The 26,034-nt window shown below is 42.3% G+C and overlaps 2 protein-coding genes across 10 annotated transcripts in view; one reads left to right on the top strand and one right to left on the bottom strand.

Annotated features, from left to right (window-relative positions):
• The window catches only part of LOC139550779 (sodium- and chloride-dependent glycine transporter 1-like), an 89,025-nt gene extending 82,181 nt beyond the window's left edge, over positions 1 to 6,844 (top strand). For all 8 annotated transcript variants that reach the window (XM_071361926.1, XM_071361928.1, XM_071361931.1 and 5 more), the window contains 4 exons: positions 1,310 to 1,409; positions 1,514 to 1,614; positions 1,994 to 2,164; positions 2,460 to 6,844. In XM_071361926.1, coding sequence (XP_071218027.1) covers positions 1,310 to 1,409; positions 1,514 to 1,614; positions 1,994 to 2,164; positions 2,460 to 2,684 — 597 coding nt within the window. In that variant the 3' untranslated portion in view covers positions 2,685 to 6,844. The remainder of the gene's footprint in view (positions 1 to 1,309; positions 1,410 to 1,513; positions 1,615 to 1,993; positions 2,165 to 2,459) is intronic.
• Positions 6,845 to 6,970: 126 nt separating this feature from the next.
• LOC139550781 (serine/arginine repetitive matrix protein 1-like) lies at positions 6,971 to 25,744 on the bottom strand. 2 transcript variants are annotated; one of them, XM_071361934.1, is made up of 9 exons: positions 25,668 to 25,744; positions 25,184 to 25,327; positions 20,393 to 20,559; positions 15,593 to 15,733; positions 15,345 to 15,452; positions 14,592 to 14,646; positions 10,850 to 10,916; positions 9,531 to 9,642; positions 6,971 to 8,127 (listed from the first exon to the last, which is right to left on the bottom strand). In XM_071361934.1, exons 2-9 carry the CDS (start codon positions 25,313 to 25,315, stop codon positions 7,470 to 7,472), a joined length of 1,440 nt encoding a protein of 479 aa, XP_071218035.1. In that variant the 5' UTR covers positions 25,316 to 25,327; positions 25,668 to 25,744; the 3' UTR covers positions 6,971 to 7,469. The 2 variants fall into 2 exon arrangements, with proteins under 2 accessions (XP_071218035.1, XP_071218036.1); XM_071361935.1 differs by lacking the exon at positions 15,593 to 15,733.
• Between the last annotated feature and the right edge of the window lie 290 nt (positions 25,745 to 26,034).

Genomic DNA, 26,034 nt, shown 5'->3' on the forward strand with positions numbered 1-26,034 from the left:
TAATGACATGCTTGAATAATATAGGACTAGAATTAAATGCAGACTGCTTTCACTTATCTTCACAAAGATTGAATGGTTGGGTCTGAATAAATAACTGTTATACCCTACCGCCATCGCGTGTTCACTCTTCAAACTACCCGTGAGTTCTGTTGGCATGTAACATTCAGCAAACAAATCGGGATAAGAAATGCTAAAAAAGAAAAATGTCCAGCAAGCTATTCTAGTCTAGCTTTTCCTGCATGGGACTCCAAGAGCTAAGGAGTGTTATTTAAGTAGAGGCTAGCGGAGGACAGGTTTGTGCGTATTGCGCAAGAGTCAGAGGCGATAAGTTAGAAGCTTATTATGCACAATTATACACTTATTATACAAGGCTAATACTGCATTGAATGTATTACCTGAAAGAGGTAGGCTAGTATATATATATATATATATATATATATATATATATATATATATATATATATATATATATATATATCCCTCTCAAACTTGAACAGGATTATCTATTTTGGATGCAATTTGAAGGGACTTGATGGAGAAAGAAAGACTGCCAGAGAGTGCTCGCGTGTGCACTGATTTAAAACAACAATAAGTGTATGTCTGGATTGGAGTCAATGGAATGGTATCAAAGACGTGGTTTCCGTGTGGTTGATACCACTCCATTGACTCTATTCCAGCCATTATTATGAGTCGTCCTTCCCTCAGCAGCCTCCACTGAGATGGAAATGTGTAAATTAGACGCACATTCTGTCTTTATATTACTGTAGCATAGACTATGCTGCAGCAAATGTAGGCCTACCATGATGAGATATGTCTACATGCATTGTGAACTGTGCTCCATACTGAGAGGGACGGTATGTCCCCACCCTGAGCATTGATGATTCATGCAGAGAGCAGAAGGCCGTAGAGAAGCCAGATTCAGACATCGCATATCATTTAACAGCTCATAGAAGTAATTTATTATAATGTATCTGTTTCTCGCAGTTATTTATCCGGGGAAAAGGGAGTTGTTTTGGCTGGGAAATCTTGATAACTGGGTTCCTGCCATTCAACCCTAATATACATGCATGTGCACACACACACATAAACACACACGTAATTATTCAGGGGTATAATCATTAGTCCAAACAGTTGCAAAACTTTTTGTTTCGCAACAAAACTGTTGTTTCTATTGGACAAATTCAGGTAGGTCCCTCACCGTTTTGTTCCATTTGCTTCCGTTCTGGTTCCTAGTGAATACTCCCCAGGGCACAAATATTCAGGATGCATACTGATTTAGTATTCTCCACCTGTGCTCTCATGTCTATAGGCTGGGATCTACTGGCTGCTGCTGATGGATAACTATGCTGCTAGTTTCTCTCTGGTTATCATCTCCTGCATCATGTGCATCTGCATCATGTATGTCTATGGTGAGTCCAACTGTCTTTCCTTGATTATAAATATCTATTGTGCACAATGCTCTGCCAAGGCTATTGGTGAAAGCTAATCAAACTGAATGACTGTTTGTGTTCAGGACACAAGAAATACTTCAAGGACGTTGAGATGATGCTGGGTTTCCCCCCTCCAATCTTCTTCCGGGTCTGCTGGAGATTCGTGTCCCCCATCATCATATCTGTAAGAGCATTTCATCAGCCCCGTTTCCAGTAGCTACCCTCCAGGGCCCCCGAGTTGACATGTTATGAGGCTTCACCTGCTCTGCATTCCACACACTTGTCGTTCATTTGTATGGCTACACTTTCACTTTTGCCTTGTTCTCAACAAAACCTGTTGTACAAAATATATGTCTGAATACCAGAATGACCTAGACCTAGGACACAACTTGATGAGCATACTGTACTTACTTTCTTTATGCAAATGTCAATAATGTTTGTCCGTTTCAAACTTTTCATGTACTTGTCGACAGAATTACAGATAGAACTGAGTGACTAGTGATTTGTAGGATCTCTATGTGTACTTGACACAAATGGTCCCTCTCTGTCTTTTATATTTGCAGTTCATCCTGATCTTCACAGTGATCCAGTACAAGCCCATCACCTACAACGACTATGTGTACCCCGGCTGGTCTCTTGCCATCGGCTTCCTTATGGCCATGTCCTCCGTCATCTGCATACCCATCTATGCTCTCTACAAGATCGCCAAGTCTGAGGGAACCACATTTTTAGAGGTAAAATCCACAGTAGCGCTCTGTCTGTGTTTAGTGTTGGAAAGCAGATGTGGTTGGCATTCTAAGACTGGTGAAAGTGTCATTTTTGTTTTGTTTGTTAAATGGAACATTTTGTCGAAGGGGTGCTCGATCTAAAAGAAATGGATGGTAAAAGGGAGAACCCGATGGGTGATATGTTATTACGTAACTTGTATTACATCATTTTCCCAACTGCTTTACCTGCCTCTAATTAGCAATACATAATGAACCTATGTCGCTCCCATCACATTGACCTCTGACCCTCCACCCCTTACAGCGGTTGAAGAATTCGTGCAAGCCAGACGTGAAATGGGGCCCGGCCCTGAGTGAGCATCGGATAGGCCTCTACGCCACCCCAGGCTCAGAGGGAGAGGTGGAGGTGCGTCCCCTGAAAGAGGAGCTGAAGGAGAAGGAGAAGGAGGATGAGAAGAGGGATGAGATCAGCCTCACCATCCAGGGCAGCAACGGCTCAACAGCACACAACACTACCCCCAGCGCATAGAGGCCCCCACTGGGCTAGTGCCAGTCCCCACCCAACCACCCTTTCCCACAGCACACCGCAACGTGGGGGAGAGCCCGCTCACTGGAGACCTTTACATATTGTAAGGGCTTATTATTTCTAACCTCTAGAGAAATTGGCCGTCATCCAAAAGATTTTCACCTCTTGTTTCGAACATAATTTAATTCTGCATTTTATTTCTCTTCTTCATATTATGCAGGCGTGTGTACACACTGTGAATACATGGCACAATAGGGGAGGGACAACATTTTTCTCCTTCATCTGTAAAGATATCCAGCAGAATTGGCAACTTTTCTAGTGGCAGTGCTGGGGTATTTAAAGCTGGAGGCCAAGTGTTCTTTGCGTCAGTGCTGTAGACATCTGAATGGAACCACTCTAGGGACTGATCTTTCCCTCCTGCTGTTTTATCTACGGTATAGCTTTTGACTCTCAGTACCCTCTAATACAATATAGTCTATACTATACTCAGACTGTTACGTATGCTGCTTTAGGGTTACCCAGAACAACTCAAATTGGAGTAAGCCAATGGCTTTTTAGCTACTGATCTGACACATATTTCATTTGACTAACTATACAGTTAAGCCCTTGTACTTCCAATGATGTAAACAACTAACATACATTACAGCACCAACTCCCCAAACACACACAGAATGTTGGTCTCCAGCATTCTGAACAGCTACCCTGACTGAAGCACATGACTTCCCAATGCCCATTCTCAGGGTCCCAAAACAATTTACTACTTACTGAACACGTTCAATACCTGAGTAAATGTTTCTATGATTATGGTAGGCTTTACATTAGAGAGGGAGCTAAGAAAAAGACAACCATAACATGTTCACACACAAAAACAAATGGGTGGATGGATGCAACTCAGTACAATAAAGTGCCATCTCTCTTTTAGTCTTCCAAGCATTTCCGTGGGAAATGCATCTCGAAATGTGGCATCTCACTTTTCGCATCTCACTTGTGAAGGGAGCATTTGATTGAGGACCGAAGCAGCTAGCATATCGAGGAGGGAGTACACAGTGGTGTTGCCTCATAGCCTCTGTTACTCACAAGTAGGATTTGCCCCAACCAGGCATGTTACCAAAAAACATGTTGAACATGCATGAACTTTAATATCTCGGTGACATAGCTGGAGTATGTGTCTTTGTTAACTTTTTCAAAACTGAGAGACTTGCATCAGCAGGTGTCTTTGCAGAGGAAAATAAATGTATTTACAAGCGTTTTAAAGCTCTGAGCCAAGTAATGGTGTGATTGGATGTGGAAACAGGAAGGAGAGAGGCCATTGGTTGCCCTGGAGATGGAGCTTGTCTCCAGGAGAATAAAAAAAACTTCAGTCATCTTTACTGAATTATGTAGTTTATATGTAGTTGTATAGTATCGTTCTCTCTATAGAATTCTTATTTTTATCTTTTATTATTGTAAATTAACATAGTAAATAATTATAAGGAAAACATGTTGATGTTGTAAGAAGCAACAGTATCTTAAGAAATAACAGTAATGTTTACCATTCCTCATCCATGACTTGATTTTTTACTGGTAATTGTTTTATTTTAGGGGGTTGGAGTGGGAGGGACATGTATTTCAGTCACTTTGTGAAAGGATGCTGTTGTGGTTGTGTTTAGGGTGGGAGTAGTGCTCTCACAGGTTGCTGGAATTGGCAATTGTCAAGAAGTCCCATCTCTCCATCTAATTTGAGGCATTTGTCTCCGCTCTGTTACGTTGCATCTGTGTTGCAGTGAGGCAACGACCAGTCTGTGGTAACATTGTAAATCCACTGGGTCCTTGCCTGGCCTACACTGATGGAGAGAGGTAGTCTGGCAATGCAGCTGCTAAAGAGCTAGAGCATCGTATCTCGGTGAAACTACAGATTTTGTATTTCTTCTTTAACCAGTCCGTCACTGTATATAATGTTCAACATCTTTATCTGACTGCATAAATCCAGTTTCTGCTGTCATATGAGTTGTTCTCCTTCCATTTTACTTCAGTTTCACTGTGTTAAAAGTGTCATGACAGTTAGCTATCCAGACGTTGTCCAAAATAGAAACGAAACCTTGCAGTCCAACAGGAGGCATGTCTGACACTCAGGGGAGTAGGTAGTGGTTATTTTGTCCTACATGGCCTCTTATTGCCTTTGTAATGGGGAATAGGGTTCCATTTGGGACCTACCCAAAGTTGTTGGTTATTTAAACAAAAAAACAAGCACACCAGTAGGTTAGATGCAGCCCAACAGACTCAAGTTTTACTTCAGATGGAAACAGACTAGTGTGTTCTCCTATGATGACAGAAGCACAGTACAGCCACACTACTGAATCTGTTATAAAGCAGAGTAGTAGTGGTCCTGGAATGACGATAGCACAGGATATTAATAATGATGTTGCTTTTAACTGATGTGTGTGTCTTGAAAAGTTAGAAACACTATGGATACATATCATTTTGGTAATAAGAAGTTGACAGCAAGTGTAAATGGTTGAGCTAAAGTGGGTTAGTATATAATGGCCCTGGTGACATCATTTGATAACAGAATTATTCTCGACATGCCCGGCTGAGGCTAGGGAGTCCTCTAGGACTTTTATTTCTTCTTCTTGTTGAACTGTTGACTTGTAGTCCTCTTCTTTATCATAGTAGTAAGTTAGGATAACCACCATGCTATTGCAACCCTTTGGTCTCTACTATCCCTGGAATTCTTCCTCTATCAGAGGACTGGTGTTTGTGTGTTTTTATGTTTTTATTTGGGTGTATTATTATTTTCTTATAGTATAATTAGCCAGTGTTTAGTGTAATATGTATTTCTGTGTAGTGGATACCCTACTGATAACTACTATGTTTAGACCACGATAGTGTCAGTATTGATGTCATGTAATTCTAATCAATCAGTAACGATCCATTTTTTCATCTAACAAAACACAAACTACCTTTTTAAGAGACCTTTTGTTTTTGTACTAAAAAAAACCATGTATTTTATCGTCACGATTTATCATCCATGTTCAGTGACACTACCTTTATCTTGTTCTAAAAGCCAGCTGATATCAAAAGTATTGCCAAACAAAAGCTTGGGTTGAAACTTGAAATTCAAAGGAATGCATTTACCAGTATGTTCTGTTGGAGGTACATGACATAATAAGTGTTAAATCTATTTTACATAGTAATAATGCCAACAGTATTAAGTGAACACTGTGGTACTGTACTGCAGTCACATCTGTTTACAATATAGCGACTGTGCTGTAAAGTTTTTGTGTAAACAGACTGGCCTTTTCAATTTGGTGGAGGAGTAGTTTACGAGCATTATGTGGCAAATAAAGAAAAGGAAATCAAACAGCATAATCAGCAACATTGCTCGGGCCCCAGGAAGAGTAGCTGCTGCTTCAGCTAATGGGGATCTGAATAAGACAAAATAACATTGTAAATGCAAAACATGACATTAGATCAAAATATCAATGTATTGGGGAACTATGTATGAAAGGGTGATTTTGTTTATCTTATTCTTCCTTTTTTGATCACTGGGATTATTATTTCATTAACTTGGCATTTTATCATTTGGTGAGACCCTTCCATTATAATGATCAACCTAAGAAGGTAGTGTAAAAGGACACATTGAATGAATATGCATATATTTCTGACCTTTCTGATCACCTCATATTGAAATCACTGTAGTAAAAGTCTTCTATATATGGAATGTAAGAAATTAATACATGTTAGCAATTCTGAAAACGTATAGTAGGCTTTTACTGTACTAAAACTGATTGATCTGCTCTGTGATTCACTACAATCACAGAGATGTCTGCATTTCTTACTCATAAACATGTTTTTACAAGTTGTTTCAGCACTTTAAATCAAGTCATGTGTTTATAACATATCTAATAATACAAACTTCCGTTTTGAAATAAGGCTTTACAATGGTCTGAGTAAACTGTTGTCACTGTCAGCAGAGTAGACATGATGTTATGCCAATGTAAATTCTATCATAAGGGAGAATAAAGCACAAATGAAATGAACACAGTACTGGTACTTTATCATATATATCTAACCATGTCTCTTGTACCTTGGGGCCAAAATCCATTGAATTGTCTTAGTCATGTCAGCTGTATATCGTAAACTGTTCAATTACAAATGGTAAATAAAATCTATTTTAAAGATCACTCAAGTGTGGTTTATGTCCCATCTAGATTACACAACATGCAGTGTTTTCTCTTTCTGAACAGGTAATCACTTTCGTTAGATTGGAGAAAGCAGAACCGTAATAAAACATGTATTACAGGCATATGAACATTTATCCAAATACATTCATATTTATTCAAAATGCATTCATTAAATGGTTGAATATGTAGATCAAATGTTTAATCATTTCAAAAGCATTCAACCATATTGTCTTGTTCTCTTTCAGGTCTTCTATCAGTCTCTTGAAAATCACCATATAACATCCTCTTGTCTCTTGTCTCATTGTGGAAGACTAGCCAATGCCAGCACTCAAATTCTTTATATTAAAGAGATTACGACATCCCTTTTACAAGTATGAGTACTTACCTGTGATAAGATACTTGTTCGTGAGGATCTCATTTTAGGAGTGACATACATTGACCAGACTGCAGCTAGAACATATATTACAGTATCAGAGGTTTCCTTTACACAGGCAGCCCAATAATGATATGTTTCCCCACTAAATCTGTCTTTTGACCAATCACATCAGATCTTTTTCAGAGCTATATATCTGAAATATCTGAATTGGCCTGCCTGTGTATCTTCTTCTGTAGTAAAGAGTTCAGTTCACAAGGAGCTGACCAGGCTGTCCCGCTGTGGCAGACACAGGTGCCTGGCCACACTCTGCCCTCTACTGGCTGGCCTCTGCATGGCGGGGGGAGCAGGGTGGAACATCCTTACGGGGCTCTGCTCACAGCTCCCTTTGCTCCCAGGAGGCTGTGTGGAGGAGCCTAGAGGACAGTGTCCACCAGAGGACAAAAAGGGCCAACTGTTCACTGAGTCTGACCATGAGTCATCATGTCTTTGAGCTCCCTCAGTCACAGTCTGACCACTACGCCTGCAAGTTCTGCCCTTTACTCTCTCTTCTGAGGGAGGATTAAGGTAGGGTTCAAGGCTGGTTACTCTACTGGCAGAGAGGACCAGGGGTGGTAGGTAGCTGTCCCTGTCTTGGGTGGTGGTGGGTCCTCTGTTGCAGGTGTGGGAACCCTCAGAGCTCTGGCTGTAAGTCCTTAGCTGTTCATATTTAGAGGGTTGGAGAGGGCTGGGTTCTCTGGTGTTGGGTGAGCTACGTGGCTGGCCTCTCATCCTGTCTAACGAAGGAGTCCTCCTTACTAGAGATGTTACTAGAGGTGGCCTGGTATGAGGAGGATGGGGTCTGGGGGCCACCACAGGTGTCAAGTGTCTCTGTGTCTCATCTGCAGGAAAACCTGTCCATCCTGTCGACCTGAGAAGATCAACAACGCCATTAACACCTTTAAAAGTAGGGCTCTAATCAATCTGTATATCTGAAGTGTTACAGATTGCGCGATAGAAATGTAAAGGTAATTTCCCATTGAGCCGACATATACCGTGAATGCAGTCTACGCTAATGAGGAAACATTGCCTTTAAATTTCAATCACACTCTAGCGCTGAACTTCCTCAATACAGATTTTTTATTTATTTCACCTTTATTTAACCAGGTAGGCCAGTTGAGAACAAGTTCTCATTTACAACTGCGACCTGGCCAAGATAAAGCAAAGCAGTGCGACAAAAAACAACAACACAGAGTTACACATAAATTAACGTACAGTCAATAACACAATAGAAAAATCTGTATACAGTGTGTGCAAATGAAGTAAGGAGGTAAGGCAATAAATAGGCCATAGTTACGAAATAATTACAATTTAGCAAATTAACACTGGATTGATAGATGTGCAGTTGATGATGTGCAAGTAGAAATACTGGTGTGCAAAAGAGTAAAAAAAGTAAATAAAAACAATATGGGGATGAGGTAGGTAGTTGGATGGGCTATTTACAAATGGGCTGTGTACAGCTGCAGCGATCAGTAAGCTGCTCAGATAGCTGATGCTTAAAGTTAGTGAGGGAGATAAAAGTCTCCAACTTCAACGATTTTTGCAATTCGTTCCAGTCTTTGGCAGCAGAGAACTGGAAGGAAAGGCGGCCAAAGGAGGAATTGGCTTTGGGGATGACCAGTGAGATATACCTGCTGGAGCGCTTGCTACGGGTGGGTGTTGTTATGGTGACCAGTGAGCTGAGATAAGGCGGAGCTTTACCTATCAGAGACTTATAGATGACCTGGAGCCAGTGGATCTGGTGCTGAATATGTAGCGAGGGCCAGCCGACGAGAGCATACAGGTCGCAGTGGTGGGTGGTATATGGGGCTTTGGTGACAAAACGGATGGCACTGTGATAGACTACATCCAGTTTGCTGAGTAGTGTTGGAGGCTATTTTGAAAATGACATCGCCGAAGTCGAGGATCGGTTGGAAGGTCAGTTTTACGAGGGTCTGTTTGGCAGCGTGAGTGAAGGAGGCTTTGTTGCAAAATAGGAAGCCGATTCTAGATTTTATTTTGGATTGGAGATGTTTTATGTGAGTCTGGAAGGAGAGTTTACAGTCTAGCCAGACACCTAGGTATTTGTAGTTGTCCACATATTCTGTCATTGAATAGAGCCCTGCAGTATGATCCTTTAAGATCCTTTCACCAGATAGGAACTGTCCTTGTCTATGAAGTACGCATGTAAACCTTAGACAAAAAAAATGCCTGTAAATCCACAGAACAGAAAGTGGTAAAATAGGTATTTTGGATTTGTTAGAAAGGAGAGTATAGAGCAGACTAGAGGCCAACCTGGATCTGATCTGCATGCTTGTTTCCACAGGGGAGGAGGAGGGACAGTAGGTGAGGCTGAGGCTCTGCCTTTTCATATCCATCTGGATGGCTCTCCTCTCCTCCTTCAGCTCTGCAAATCAACCCACACCAGGAGAAAATCACTCACACACATTTCTACAACACTCTTCTAGAACAGGCAGGCAGGGCCAGGTTCCAACCCACACTTCCAATGGCAGACAGACATACAGCCACCACCACCACAGGGGCCCTTAGCAAAAAAGGAAATAAATGACTGGTGTAGTGGAGCAGTTTTTCTAGGAAGAGGAGTTCAGATTACCCCTATAGATGGCTGCTCTTCTCTGCTGTGGCTTGGTGACTGTGGCGGCATCCCAAGCTGCATTCTATTCCCTTTTAAGTGCACTACTTTTGACCAGAGCCCAAAGTAGTGCACTACATGGGGAATAGAGTGCCATTGTGATGTATACAGTGACAGGCCTCAATTTAAAGCGCATTAATTAAGCTGCAAATGATGTCGGTCAGAATGACAGCTAGCTACACACCCTCTCTGAGACACCCTCCCAGGGATTCATTCTACTCTGCAACAGAGAAGAAAACAGCAAGGCTCAACTCTGGATCAAGTCAACTAGACAGGGGAACAATGCCATGGGATTGACAAGTTTAATAACACCACGCAATCCGATTGGAAATGGTGAGAAGACTGAAAGCCGGGTCGGCCTGTTTGAAATTAGCGCCAGGACACAAAGCCCCAGATAACAGGACATTGAGAAAGAAGTAAAGTATTTCGCAACAATAAACCACTAGGTGGTAGTAAGGCTCAATTTATCTGATTGACTTCTAGATACAGCAGAAATTTCAGGACTTCGTCATTTGTCAGGTCAATACATTAATAAAGAAAAGCAACTGTGTTTTTGGTAAGTGATTTTTAGGAAGTGTGCATTGCATGTCAAAAGACTTAGGACACTAATGTATACCTCAAAAGGGACCGACAGTCATTGTCAGGACAGTGTAGTTCACATGTTACGGAAGAACTCATGATACTATTATGGATCTGAGCCCAGTCATCTCTATTAACTCTGGGATCTGGTGTTCAGCTGGCCCAATATAGATCTGTTATGTTGACCAGGATAGTGTATTACTGTTAGGGTTGCAAAATTACAGTAACTTTCCCCACATTTTGGGGGGGAAATCCAGGTTGGAGAATTGCTGGATTTGGAATATTCCAAATAGCATTTCTGTAAAACCTGAGAATGTTGGTAAAGTTACAAGAATTGTTCAATCCAAATACTATATGACTGTACTGTAAGTGTTTCACTCACCTGTTACAGTGGGCTCTGGAGCCTCAGTGACATCATGCTGTGTCTGGTGCTCCTGTTCCACACTCTCCTGCAAGGAACAAAACCCACAGACAAGACACCAGAGAACAGGTGAACTACCGGAGCCAGCTACCAGTAAGCAATGAGAAATAAGGAAGCTGGATGGAGAGGGGTGTTACATGCAGAACAAGCCACTAAACGATTCAGCAGCAGCAGTGTTCGTTCCATAAGGATTTGGTCTCTCTTTCAACATCTATATCCAGACTCAGTGCATCAACGACAGCTCCAACCAACAGGCTCTTTACTCTGCTGGCAGCCAGGTCATATCTGTCCTCATTTTACAATACTACTGGTAATGAATGGTAATAGCTAGGAGCCCCACCACCAGCCTCCCTCCCTGCCCCCAGCCATGCTTTTTGCTTTGAGGGATTTATGCGAAGTCTCACTGTGTGCCACTGACGTATCATGGAGCTATCCGTCATCCTCACTTCCCACTGTCTAGCTAGTGAAGGCTTGTCGAGTGCCTAGCTGATCGTCTTGGTTTTTGAAATGCAAACACACAGAAGAAGAGAGGGATCTAGTTACAGAGGAGGCTATTCATTTTAGATGTGAGGTCTGAGAGGAGGGTGGTTAGACGATACCCTGGCTCTGGCTGCTGCCAAGGGAGATGGAATACCAGACTGGCAGTAAACTCCAAAATGGCACGCTATTCCATATGTAGTGCACAACATTTAACCAGGGCCCATTGGGCTCTGATCAGAAGTAGTGCACTATAGGGTAATATTTGGGATGTACACAGCCCACAGCTTCTCAATGGAGCGTCAACTTGAAACTCAAACCCTGCTTGAAAAGAAATCTTTTCATTTTTTCTGCGTCTCACGAATGTTCTTCTTTGGGATCTGAACACCTCAAACTTAGATTTGTCTGTCCATAACACTTTTTTCCAATCTGTCTCTGTCCAGTGTCTGTGTTCTTTTGCCCATCTTAAGCTTTTCTTCTTATTGGCCAGTCTGAGATATGGCTTTTTCTTTGCCACTCTGTCTAGAAGGCCAGCATTCCGGAGTCGCCTCTTCACTGTTGACGTTGAGATTGGTGTTTTGCGGGTACTATTTAATGAAGCTGCCAGTTGAGGACTTGTGAGGCGTCTGTTTCTCAAACTAGACACTCTAATGTACTTGTCCTCTGGCTCAGTTGTGCACCGGGGCCTCCCACTCCTCTTTCTATTCTGGTTAGAGCCAGTTTGCGCTGTTCTGTGAAGGGAGTAGTACACAGAGTTGTACGAGATCTTCAGTTTCTTGGCAATTTCGCGCATGGAATAGCCTTCATTTCTCAGAACAAGGATAGACTGATGAGTTTCAGAAGAAAGTCTTTGTTTCTGGCCATTTTGAGCCTGTAATCGAACCTACAAATGCTGATGCTCCATATACTCACCTAGTCTAAAGAAGGTCAGTTTTATTGCTTCTTTAATCAGAACAACAGTTTTCAGCTGTGCTAACATAATTCCAAAAGGGTTTTCTAATGATCAATTAGCCTTTTAAAATTATAAACTTGGATTAGCTGTTAACACAATGTGTCATTGGAACACAGGAGTGATGGTTGATGATAATGGGCTTCTGTACGCCTGTGTAGATATTCCATAAAAAATCTGCCGTTTCCAGCTACAATAGTCATTTACAACATTAACAATGTCTACACTGTATTTCTGATCAATTTGATGTTATTTTAATGGACAAAAAAAGGGGGAAAAAAGGACCAAAAAATGACATTTCTAGGTGACCCCAAACTTTTGAACGGTAGTGTATATACACTGCTCAAAAAAATAAAGGGAACACTAAAATAACACATCCTAGATCTGAATGAATGAAATATTCTTATTAAATACTTTTTTCTTTACATAGTTGAATGTGCTGACAACAAAATCACACAAAAATGATCAATGGAAATCAAATTTATCAACCCATGGAGGTCTGGATTTGGAGTCACACTCAAAAGTAAAGTGGAAAACCACAACTACAGGCTGATCCAACTTTGATGTAATGTCCTTAAAACAAGTAAAAATGAGGCTCAGTAGTGTGTGTGGCCTCCACGTGCCTGTATGACCTCCCTACAATGCCTGGGCATGCTCCTGATGAGGTGGCGGATGGTCTCCTGAGGGATCTCCTCCCAGACCTGGACTAAAGCATCCGCCAACTCCTGGACAGTCTGTGGTGCAACGTGGCGTTGGTGGATGGAGCGAGACATGATGTCCCAGATGTGCTCAATTGGATTCAGGTCTGGGGCACGGGCGGGCCAGTCCATAGCATCAATGCCTTCCTCTTGCAGGAACTGCTGACACACTCCAGCCACATGAGGTCTAGCATTGTCATGCATTAGGAGGAACCCAGGGCCAACCGCACCAGCATATGGTCTCACAAGGGGTCTGAGGATCTCATCTCGGTACCTAAAGGCAGTCAGGCTACCTCTGGCGAGCACATGGAGGGCTGTGCGGCCCCCAAAGAAATGCCACCCCATGACTGACCCACCGCCAAACCGGTCATGCTGGAGGATGTTGCAGGCAGCAGAACGTTCTCCACGGCGTCTCCAGACTCTGTCACATGTGCTCAGTGTGAACCTGCTTTCATCTGTGAAGAGCACAGGGCGCCAGTGGCGAATTTGCCAATCTTGGTGTTCTCTGGCAAATGCCAAACGTCCTGCACGGTGTTGGGCTGTAAGCACAACCCCCACCTGTGGACGTCGGGCCCTCATACCACCCTCATGGAGTCTGTTTCTGACCGTTTGAGCAGACACATGCACATTTGTGGCCTGCTGGAGGTCATTTTGCAGGGCTCTGGCAGTGCTCCTCCTGCTCCTCCTTGCACAAAGGCGGAGGTAGCGGTCCTGCTGCTGGGTTGTTGCCCTCCTACGGCCTCCTCCACGTCTCCTGATGTACTGGCCTGTCTCCTGGTAGCGCCTCCATGCTCTGGACACTACGCTGACAGACACAGCAAACCTTCTTGCCACAGCTCGCATTGATGTGCCATCCTGGATGAGCTGCACTACCTGAGCCACTTGTGTGGGTTGTAGACTCCGTCTCATGCTACCACTAGAGTGAAAGCACCGCCAGCATTCAAAAGTGACCAAAACATCAGCCAGGAAGCATAGGAACTGAGAAGTGGTCTGTGGTCAACACCTGCAGAACCACTCCTTTATTGGGGGTGTCTTGCTAATTGCCTATAATTTCCACCTGTTGTCTATTCCATTTGCACAACAGCATGTGAAATTTATTGTCAATCAGTGTTGCTTCCTAAGTGGACAGTTTGATTTCACAGAAGTGTGATTGACTTGGAGTTACATTGTGTTGTTTAAGTGTTCCCTTTTTGAGCAGTGTATATGTATATATATATATATATATATATATAAAAAATCTGTTGTAAAATCTGTTGTGAATGTATTGTAATGTTTTTAACATTGTATAAACTGCATTAATTTTACTGGACCTGAGGTAGAGTAGCTGCTCCCTTAGCAGCAGCTAATGGGGATCCATAATAAATACAAATACATATTATCGTCTGGCTATCTCATTTTCATGGCCTTGGCTATAGCTCAGACCCGTGGTACAGCATACCCTGTATCTCAGTGCAAGCACAGACTACTGCACACGCAGAACATTTTCTCAGAGCACAGACAATATTTAAATTGGAACAAAAAAAAGTGTGATTTTCCAAAATAACAATCTGGTATTGACTGGAACCAAACCGAATCTTACCTGCAGAAACTGAACTTGGCTTTTCAGCACCTTGCATTCTTCTGACAGGACTGATCTGGTAGTGAGGAGAGAACACGACTGTTAGTCAAATTCTAAAACCATAGCATTAAATGACTGTTTGAAAATTTGAATTGATAGACATTTAAGTAAAACGAATAAACTAAAGAAAAGTGAATAGCGTTAAACAAAAACGAATTAAAATGTATTTATTCTAACTTAGCATGCAATCAAGGGGCAGCTTTCCAGGAACTCGGCCACCTGTTTTCACAGAATACGACCTTGAATCCTAAACAGACAGCCAAAAGCAGAGACTGAGTCTGCACAATAGTATGTTAGAGTCCACAAAGGGACCACTACATCCATATCCACTTTTAGACTTTTCTTATGGTGTTCAGGGAGCAATGGCATATTTCTCTTTCTCAGTTATCTAACTATTGTAGGCTTGATGCACTTCTTTATTTTTAGAAGCAGAGGAATCTTCTGCATGCTAAGATCTGTTATTCACTTTCTTACAATGTGGGCTTTTGTTCTGTGGGGGGGATGGAGAGAGGAGAGGGCAGGCTGTCCCCCACCCTCCACCCCTCCTCCTCTCCCCCAGCTCCCCTCCATTGATGCCAGACATACTGTACTAAAGCTACTACTGTCTATCACAATACTCATTTCAAATGGGTTGCATTTTATAGGGATTATTGCCAAAAAATCTCTACTTGGTATTTTTTTTTAACAGTTGCTCTGATGGAATTAGTCACTTACTTGAGGTGGGCCACAATGCCGTCTATGTGGGTGATGTTCAGCATGTGTCTCATGGCATCAATGTCATCTTGGCTGGTAGTAGAAGTGACTGAGCTCTGTGAACAGGACCTGTGGAACCAGAAACGCATGTCTAAGGTCTATCCATATGACAGATAACAAGAAATACACAATGTGTGTTTTCAGCTGCACTTTTTCCTCGTGTTGTAACATTTGTGGGAATGTTTCTAACTCTTAACAGTCAGACTAACCTTCCTACATGTTGACTCTGGCTGAATTCTATTCCACTAGAGGTAGGTCTACTATTCACAGTGTCGCAACGGTTGCTTGGGACACCCAAGGCGTAATTCACCACACTAGGACTGTACCGGAACAAGTCTGCGTCTGCATCCCTGAAAGTAAATAGATACATACAAATAACCCCCAACATAGTGTGAAGGAGTCAGACAGGAAGGGATAATATGACAAACCCCCCGTCCTAATCTTCATGACTCCCATGCTGAAAAGATTAAAGCAGTGACACAGAAAGAGAGAGAGGAGAGAGAGCGATGAAGAGGAGAGAGAGTGAGAGCAGAAATGGGAATGGTACAGCAGCAGCAGGCCTGCAGCCTTTCATCTCCTTCCAAGAGTCACCAGCCATGGAACAAGGTCTGTTGGATTATGGTTGAGGAGAACACCTAGCTGTGTCAAAGTGGGGATGTTATATTACTACGCTGAGGGATTTAAATCAGGAGGCTGCCACAGAGTGGACACTACCATTTAGCTGCACCTGCCGAAACGCTTTTGATCTCCAGAAAAAAGGCTGTTGCAGATGCTGGCCAAGCATGCCCAACCCCCCTTTTTGAAATCACATTACGGAGAAATACAGCTCAATCGAAGTGGAAAACAGGCAGCTAGGCTGCTATCCCCCTAAGAAGCTTACAAAATACAACCTATCCTTTTGGTCAAAGCCAACATTCTAGACCACGGCCTGTTTTGATATATGATATAATGTATTGTCCTCTATGTTCAGTGCATGTGTGGGGTCTAATATGACCTTAATGGCCTGTCTGAGGATGGTCTCCTGGAGGGAAGTGTCATACCTGTAATCTTCCCTGCTGTCTTGGTCAGTCTCAAGATTTAGGCTTTGAGCTGCACTGTCAGGTTACCAAACCAAGTAACAATGCCGTAGCATAGTGTTGGCTACGGACTTGAGCCAGTTTTAATCTGTTTATAATTGTATAATTAGCCTAGTAGATTTATTATTGTGTTATGGGTTAGATGGAACGTGTGCATTGTATTTGGGCAGAGGGAAAGTACAAAGAGGGCCTGTCTCTGAGGCCAATAATTATTTTATAAGGGTTGAATAGGAGCAAAGTTTCTGGAGTTATTCTATAACACTGTCTAATATCTTCACTGTCTAATATCGTCACTGTCTAATATCTTCACTGTCTAATATCATCATTGTCTAATATCGTCACTGTCTAATATCTTCACTGTCTAATATCGTCACTGTTCTTTACCATTACTGTATATGCTCTTAATATGAATCTACAGTTTACACATATTATTAGGGATTGAAAGTATTGTTAGGTTTATGCTCTTTGTGTATGAGAAGAATTATCTAGTGGACTGTGGTAGACTGCAAGAATGTGTACTCCCTAACTCAAGGCCTCTCCTGACTGATAAGAAGTCCTGTGAGAGACGTGGAGGAGTACCAAGGTTCCAGACTCAAGCTGGGATGATAACACCACCTGCCCAGCAACAGAGATTGATTGTTTATCCTAGACTCAGAAGGGGGTTCTAGCTGGGGAGGGGGGACCAATCAGAAGTTATAAATATTTGTGCTTGTGACTTTGTATCGGTGTTGTTTGCAGCTGCGGTTATGTGGTGTGTGGTGAATAAATCAAGAGTGTGTGGAGGGGGGGAGTGAGTAGATGTAACGGTCCCATTCCAGTGGCAGGCTGCTAGTGGAGCTACCCGGTCTAGCTGTAATGACAGGAACAGAGGCTACATTGTGAGGCAGTGTAGTATAGATCACTAAGCATCTTAATCCCCGGGAGAAGGAGTCCTAATCTCAGTTAACAAAGATGGCATAGACACCCGCCACAACATCAAAAACCACACCATGTTTACAATACACAAAAAAAAGACTGTTCAAATCCCCCTCCATCCTGGAAGATTGATAATCTACGGCTGTAAAATACATTACACCACAAACACAGCCACTTTTAACCTACTTCCCAGCTCCAATTGTTATGCTAGTTCCGTTCTGAGAATTTAGGACCTCCTTGGGCCCGCTTTCAGAAATCAAACCACCATTTGAAGCCTATTTATTCAGAGTAGGGTCTTTAATCAATGGGAATTCAGCATACCCCCTCTCCTTCTCCATAATGGAACTGGTACAGCTGCACTGAGAACGGCAACCACAAAATCACAAAGACAATGGCATGGAGGGACGACCACACAAGGGGAGAGGTGGTCCAAACAGTTGCCAACCAGGTCCATTAAATCAGTTCACTTTCAAAGAAAGATTCATTCTAGCTGCTCTACTGAGATACCCTTGTTCATTAAAGCCCTAGGCTGCAGGGTATTGAGTCAACTCAACAGTTTCCTTTGGGTAGGAAGAATTTGGCAAGGAAAAAGAGAAACGCCCAAACCTGGAGCAATATTAAATGGAAATGATCCAGCAGCTTTGTCCTGAAATGAGTTCAGCTGATTTACAGTGACGTCTTAATTAGTTAATCAAAGACAGGGGCTCATGGGGGATATACACACAGGCTGCATCCCAAATGGCACCCTACTCCCAACTGACTAGGCATCCCACATGCAGCCCAATTCTGATATTTGTTCCACTAATTAGTCTTTTGACCAATCACATCAGATCTTTTCACATCAAAAATTTTCCGGAGCTGATCCGATTGGTCAAAAGACCAATGAGTGAAAAAAAGATCAGAATTGGGCTGCCTGTGTAAACACAGCCATAGTGCACTACTCTTGACCAGAGCCCTAGACTATGTAGGGGATAGGGTTCCATTTGGGACACAACCATAAACACAGGGCAGAGGCAACCAACCGGCAGGCAGCAGGGTGGTTGGAACTGGGCAAATGTTCAAAGTATAACGTGGCAGCAGGGTTAACATGGCACTGATACCCAAAGTCTTTGCATCACCTCGTTGATCTGTACACAGGACTGTAAGTGCCACTGGGGTTTGTTTTAAGTGAAATAATCCCTCAATGGTTGGATTTGGTTCAGAATTCCAACAACTATAAAAAAGGATACACATTCCTAGAATACCCTTGAATAGTCGCATAGTCTCAGCAAAATCTGATGTTGAAGATAAGGTGGTCTGATTTTATCTTACAATACAGCTATGAATTAGATTTTTGTGAGATAGCCCCTGCCAAAATACTGAACTGGTGCATCACATAAATTGGAATCAATCTTCAGTAATTGTTTGATTTCTCCCCCCAAAAAGTCACAAAATTGTAATTATATGGGCAGAGTTGAGTCAGAGCTACATTCTTCAGAGCCTCCTACCGGTTGCTGAGAGATGGAAAGGCCTTCCTTCACATAGGTACCTGTAAATTACTGCTTTTTGTTGCACAAAAGAGGCTCATCCGGGTGCAACAAAACGGGCTCAAAACGGGTGCAACAAAACAGGCTCATCCGGGTGCAACAAAACGGGCTCATCCGGGTGCAACAAAACAGGCACATCCGGGTGCAACAAAACGGGCTCATCCGGGTGCAACAAAACGGGCACATCCGGGTGCAACAAAACGGGCTCATCCGGGTGCAACAAAACGGGCTCATCCGGATGCAGGACTATTGTTGGGTGGGAGGTATAAAAATAGGGGCTCACATTTGGCATACAAAGTCCAATCAAATCTGGGAGGCTTGTTCCTTTAGGCTACACAGTATAGAACAGTACTTTAATGTAGGAGATTTACAGACATTTTGTGACATTATCTTCTACTATCTTCTAGTGGGGCGGCAGGTAGCCTAGCGATTAAGAGCATAAGGCCAGTAACCGAAAGATGGCTGGTTCAAATCCCCGAGCTGGCAAGATGGAACGAATTTGGCGTTCTGCCCTTGAGCTAGACAGTTAACCCCCAACAACAGCTTCCCGGGCGTCAATGACGTGGACGTTGATTAAGGCTGCCCCCCGCACCTCTCTGATTCAGAGGGGTTGGGTTAAATGCGGAAGACACATTTCAGTTGAATACATTCCGTTGTGCAACTGATTAGGTATGCCCTTTCCATTCCCTATACTTTGTTCTAATTAGTAGGCCCAACCCTTTTCCAGTGGAAATAAAAGTCTCGATGGTTCTAATGGGGTCTGAACATTTATCACCTGGAACTAACAAAGACAGAAAGGAAGAGAAAGACAGGGAGAAGAAGCATGGCCTGGGAAACAAGATCCACAAACATCCAACCCAACAACGTCACGTTCTCAAGATCCACAGACATCCATCCCAACAACGTCACGTTCTCCTCGGTCCTCTGTCTGATGTATGAAAATGTTAACATATTTTTATCCCAAAAATTCAAGTATTAGGCTAATCAAACATCATGATGTAAGAAGAAGTGTTGGTGTAAGACAATGTAATGAATGCTTTATCAATTCCAACGTGAAGAGAAAACAACAAAAGGAAGGGGAAGGAACGCCCACAGCGTTATAATAGTATTTTCTTCCAGGGCTTCTTGTGCTGATATTCAAACAAGTTGGCAACAATGATTAATAGGCCATAAACATGTTGTTGTTACGTAGGACTTAAGAAACTGCATTGTAAATGCATAGTAATGGTCTTTGTCCCAAATGGCACCCGCTCATGGGGGATATACACACAGGCTGCATCCCAAATGGCACCCTACTCCCAACTGACTAGGCATCCCACATGCAGCCCAATTCTGATATTTGTTCCACCAATTCCCAACATAGTGCACTACTTTTGACCAGAGCGCTATGGGCTCTGGTCAAAAGTTGTGCACTATATAGGGAATAGGGTGCCATTTAGGATGCATGTGGAGTTGAGTCTTTTTTGAAATCACACAGGAGTCTTCTCCTCACCTGCCCTCCTGGGCTGCTCTCTCTCTCACGGTGGCCAGCAGCAGTTGGATCTCAGCTTTCAGCAGCTCCTTGATAGCAGGGGGGTCAGCCAGGGGGGAGCGAGGGGCCTTCGGCCTGTTACCCTGTTTAAGGCGCAACGTCTGCCAAATCTGCTGCCACATAGTGACCTGGCAGTAGGAAACATGAGGAGACATGGGATAGGACATCAGGAGACAACGCTGTGTAACTTTAGGCTTACAATAAAGAGCGATGAGTCATTATGAATGATGAGATACAGTATCAGAAAGACCTGCGAAATGTACATGATATTCAATTGAGACCCTGGCCCATAGACATCCTATAATGGACGTGTTCTATTTAGTTCTGGGCCCTGACCACTGTTGGGCATAAAACTACTGCATGTGTTTTTCAGTTGGCTGGTTTCCCCCAACAAGTTTACACCCTATTCTTTTAAAACACTTCCTTCAGGGAAAAAGCTATTAAAGTGGCTACTGCTGGAAAAATATAAAGTGTAGTAAAACTGTAGCCAGACTAGGGTTGCAAAGATACCAGTAATTTACTAAAGTTACCAGAAACTTCAGTAATTTTTGTAATTATGGCAATGGTAATTTATACTTGAATAACTTTAATATATTCACATACATACATACATACATACATACATACATACATACATACATACATACATACATACATACATACATACATTTTTTATATCTGTATCCATATTGTCCATGAGCTTCTAGTAGATAGACCATATGTTTCAATAGGAAATAGCCTAATTGTAACGTCTGCCTCCAACTCACTCTCAAACACGCAGATCCCCTGAACGCAGCTCACTCTCCAGATCCCAATCACCTGAATTCTTATCACCTGTTCACACACCTGTATGTCATTATCACACACTATTTAGTTCAGTTCTTTACACATTATTTAGTTCAGTTCTTTGCGCCCCATCATTGTGAGGTATTGTTTGTTTTGTGACACACTTCTTTCGGAGCTCTGTTATTCCTGTGATTTACTCCTCCCGTGTATGATAGTTTTTGCCTGCCTCACTAACGACGCCTTTTGCCTATTCCCTGACTGTACTTTAGCCTATCGGATTTCCTGTTATCAACCTATTGCCTGATCTCCCGGACTATGTTACTAGCCTTGCCCCTGCCTGTACTGTTGCCTTTTTGGACTCCCTGTGTTTGACCTTCTGCCTGCCCCTGGACCCAGCTACCTGCCTCTTCCTGTGGTCCTTTCCAATAAACACCTGCTGCGCCCTACGCTTGAAACCAGCTCTCGGTCTCCCATCGTGTTCATTACACTAATTAATGAAAAAATTATCTAATCAATAATGGCATTATTTTGATCAACTCTGCAACTCTTCCAACTATTGACTATGTTCACAACTGCCAATAGTTTTACAACAAATACATATTGGCAATGTAAAATAAAATCAATGTAAAATAAATCAAAAAATAAATCAAAGTAATAATTCATGCTGAAACACTCATATTAAACACCAATTCACTAAGTTAATGGTTTATATTCAGAATGTTTTACAGCGTTGTCATTCTAAAATCATCTTATTTAATTATATATTTTACATGTGCTAAGGCCACACATAGGGCCAGAGATAATTATAGACACCTGTGATAATCTGAAGAACCCAAAAGGGCCACTAGATGTCCTTGAAAAATACCAAAATTCTGGTAGTTTACTGGTAAACTTTGATAGTTTCCAGTAATATACCCTCCCTTTGCAACCCTAAGCCAGACAGAAAGAAAAAGAGAAAAGAGAAAAAGTGAAGCAAATAGTCTGGCCTGTGGTAGAGACACAGCGCTGGTAAAGAAGAGTCTGGAGTCTTTTAACGTTTTCTACACCTGGTCCCTGACCTTCACTTCCTATGCTCCATGGAGAGGACAACTTCAAAGCCCACTGCTGTCCAGAGGAGAACTTTAAACACGGTCGATCCCAGTGTTTTGCACACACACTACCACTATGTCTAGCTGAATTCCGGCCAGGCAGCCACACACTGCTTCCTGTAATGCCCCAGCCAGCCATTCTCCACTTAGGTGTTTATGGTGTGAGCCCCCAGGATGCTAACAACAGTAACAAGCTGTTCATTGCTTTGTAAATCTCCAAGTGAAACCCATCAGAGGAAATGGGGGAGGAACTCCAGTGCAGTTAAACTGGGTTAATGACATGTTGTTGTTGTTAACTTCACTTCACACATGTAGATTGAAGAGGTTGAATGTGATAAACAATTGAAATAGGCTAAGTATGTTTTTTTCTTTATTAAAAAACTAATGATTGCTTTTTCATGCTATCCATTAAGAAACCAAACATTGACTGTACCTTATACCATACCCAGTGACACGGGCATTACCAATGTCCGGAGAACATGATAGCTCAAACCCACATGGTTTGGCAGAGATCCAAGAAAACGTGTCTTGTGTCATATCCTGTGTTAAACTTGAAAGGAGCTGGCTACCTTTCTCTGAACTGCTTCAAACAATGGTGACCTTGATGGAGAGAAGGCCAGTCTGGGTAGTATTACTATGATTCTCATCTAGAGATCTAACGCTGAGGGAAAGCATTCATTTACTACAGGGCAGAAAGCTAAACAAAATGAATGAGGGAAATGTAAAGCTTGTTGTGTGAATAGGGCTACGTTCTAATACTTACTAGAAATATTAAGTCCTTCCTGGATATCTAAAGAGTCTTGAACCTAATGTACAAAACATTAAGAACACCTTCTTAATATTAAGTTGCACTCCCTTTTGTCCTCAGAACAGCCTAAATTTGTCAGGGCATGGACTACAAGGTGTCGAAAGCATTCCACAGGGATGCTGGCCCATGTTGACTCCAATGCTTCCCACAGTTGTGTCAAGTTGGCTGGATGTCCATTGGGTGGTGCACCATTCTTGATACACACAGGAAACTGTTGAGCATGAAAAACCCAGCAGCGTTGCAGTTCTTGATACACTCAAACTGCTGTGCATGGAACCTACTACCCCGTTCAAAGGCATCTTAAATCTTTTGTCTTGTCCGTTCCCCCTCTGAATGGCACACATACACAATCAATTTCTTAATTGTCTCAAGACTTAAAAATCCTTCTTTAACCTGTCTCTTCCCCTTCATCTACACTGATTGAAGTGGTTTTAACAAGTTACACCAATAAGGGATAATAGCTTTCACCTGGATTCACCTGGTCATGTCATCTATGCCATGGAATGTCATACTGTTTTATACAGTATACTCGGTATATGTTCATAATGCAGGTAGCCTAGTGGTTAGAGTGTTGGGCCAGTAACCGAAAGGTTGCTGGATTGTATCCCTGAGCTGACAAGATAAAAATCTGACGTTCTGCCTCTGAGCACGGCAGTTAACCCACTGTTCCCCGGGCGCCGAAGACGTGGATGTCGATTATGGCAGCCCCCCGCACCTCTCTGATTCAGAGGGGTTGGGTTAAATGCCGAAGACACATTTCAGTTGAAGGCATTCAGTTGTACTACTGACTAGGTATCCCTTTCCCTTTAATGGTCTTTGCAACAAGACAGGGTTAGCCCTCTCAACCCCTTTATTGGTCCCCTGACTTGCTTAGCTAATTTGAGGGCCTGTGTCATATGCATGCTCTATTCCAGTGGTCTCCTTATATTAGCGATTTGGCCTGTATAGTTTGAATGTAATTACACTATTGAACTAATATGGAACTAATTAAGCTAGTACGGATATTAAAACCATTGCCCCTATCAGAACATACCTGTATGATGACCTAGACAGGAAATGTGTGGTTTCAAACGTATTTCTTTTCCCTTTTTGAATATGAACTCAACATTATCCAATCCATTTTAAGTTATTCCTGCATTTTTAATGGAGCAGTAATTTCCCAGCCAGTCTGGTATAATATTATGAAAAATATGTGTAGCATTTTTGGCTGACAGCTTTCCTGTCCCTGTTTTGAGCTGTTGTAGGCTACTTAATACCATCTTCTGAAGTAGTTGGCTCCAGAACAAACAGTGCGTAGGCCTAAAGAGAGTCTCAAGGCCCACAGTGAGTGTGTTGTTTTGGAACAATCTGAGGATCTAGTCTTAAATTGCTGTATGTATAGCCTCACTCATGTAATGCAGCTAAACTAGAGCTACTTCAAAGACTACAAATGCCTTCTCGTGATTTGCCTGTAAAGGTGGCATGTCCATAGTTTCACCTCATCTATTTTTGTTCGATTGTATTCCACCCTTTTTTTGCGGCCAAGTGTTAATTTCAGCTATTGTTGATTGCTACCTAAATTCAGATGTTTGGAACAATGCTCATGCTCAGTTATCAATCATTACATTACATTTACATTTAAGTCATTTAGCAGACGCTCTTATCCAGAGCGACTTACAAATTGGTGCATTCACCTTATGATATCCAGTGGAACAACCACTTTACAATAGTGCATCTAACTCTTTTAAGGGGGGGGGGTTAGAAGGATTACTTTATCCTATCCTAGGTATTCCTTAAAGAGGTGGGGTTTCAGGTGTCTCCGGAAGGTGGTGATTGACTCCGCTGACCTGGCGTCGTGAGGGAGTTTGTTCCACCATTGGGGTGCCAGAGCAGCGAACAGTTTTGACTGGGCTGAGCGGGAACTGTACTTCCTCAGAGGTAGGGAGGCGAGCAGGCCAGAGGTGGATGAACGCAGTGCCCTTGTTTGGGTGTAGGGCCTGATCAGAGCCTGAAGGTACGGAGGTGCCGTTCCCCTCACAGCTCCGTAGGCAAGCACCATGGTCTTGTTTACAGAGATGTGTTGGTCCTTACCTCTGAATACATCTCTGTGTATATGTCAATCAGAGCATCTCCAAGAAGGACCCGGATCTCTGAGAGCTCTGACTCTGGGACATGCTCCACGATAATATTCCACACTGATTGTGGACATTCGGTTTCTTCCATGACGAACTTTATCTAGAAGTTGAAAGGTATAACAGAGGGAATCATTTCAAGTAGTCAGTGAAATACTGTATGTCTGGGCTATAAGTATTTTGCGTCCTAGCCGGTTTGCAACAAGGATGCTAGCGTGGGTTTGTTGCCTCAATTGCCTGGCATTGGTAGCTAACGTTAACTGGAATTGGGTAATGTTAGCTAGCTAGTTTGTCTAGAATAAGGGCATTTACAAGAACGTCCAGCGTCTCAGTAACACCATTCACTTAGTTATTTAATGCACGTTACATTTGTGCTTAAAATCTACATTTTTACAACTGTTCAGAGGAACTAACATGCTACTAAATAGAAATAGTAAACTTACCTTGTTGCTTTCTGTTTCCAGTGTAAGCGTTCTTGTCGCCAAGGCAGAAATATCGCGAGATCACTCTCCCTCTACCTCGTCTTGGAATAAACTATTTCTAACACAAGGCTAATGTAAATAAAAATGTTAAAAAGTTTAATTTTGGGCGTGAAAATCCATGGGAACATTATTACTGCTTAATATAATAGGCTGCATTTTTATTTATTTTTACTTTCAAATGTCATTACCAAGATTGAATACAAAGTCAAACAAGAAGTATTATCTATATAACAACCACATTTATCTTAATTAATCTGTTAATTCATAAAATGGTACGATAAAAAATAAGTTAATATTATCTCAAAGCAGTTCAAATATTGTCTAGACA

The sequence above is a fragment of the Salvelinus alpinus genome, chromosome 23 (genome assembly GCF_045679555.1).
Source record: "Salvelinus alpinus chromosome 23, SLU_Salpinus.1, whole genome shotgun sequence".
In the NCBI taxonomy this organism is placed as follows: domain Eukaryota; kingdom Metazoa; phylum Chordata; class Actinopteri; order Salmoniformes; family Salmonidae; genus Salvelinus; species Salvelinus alpinus.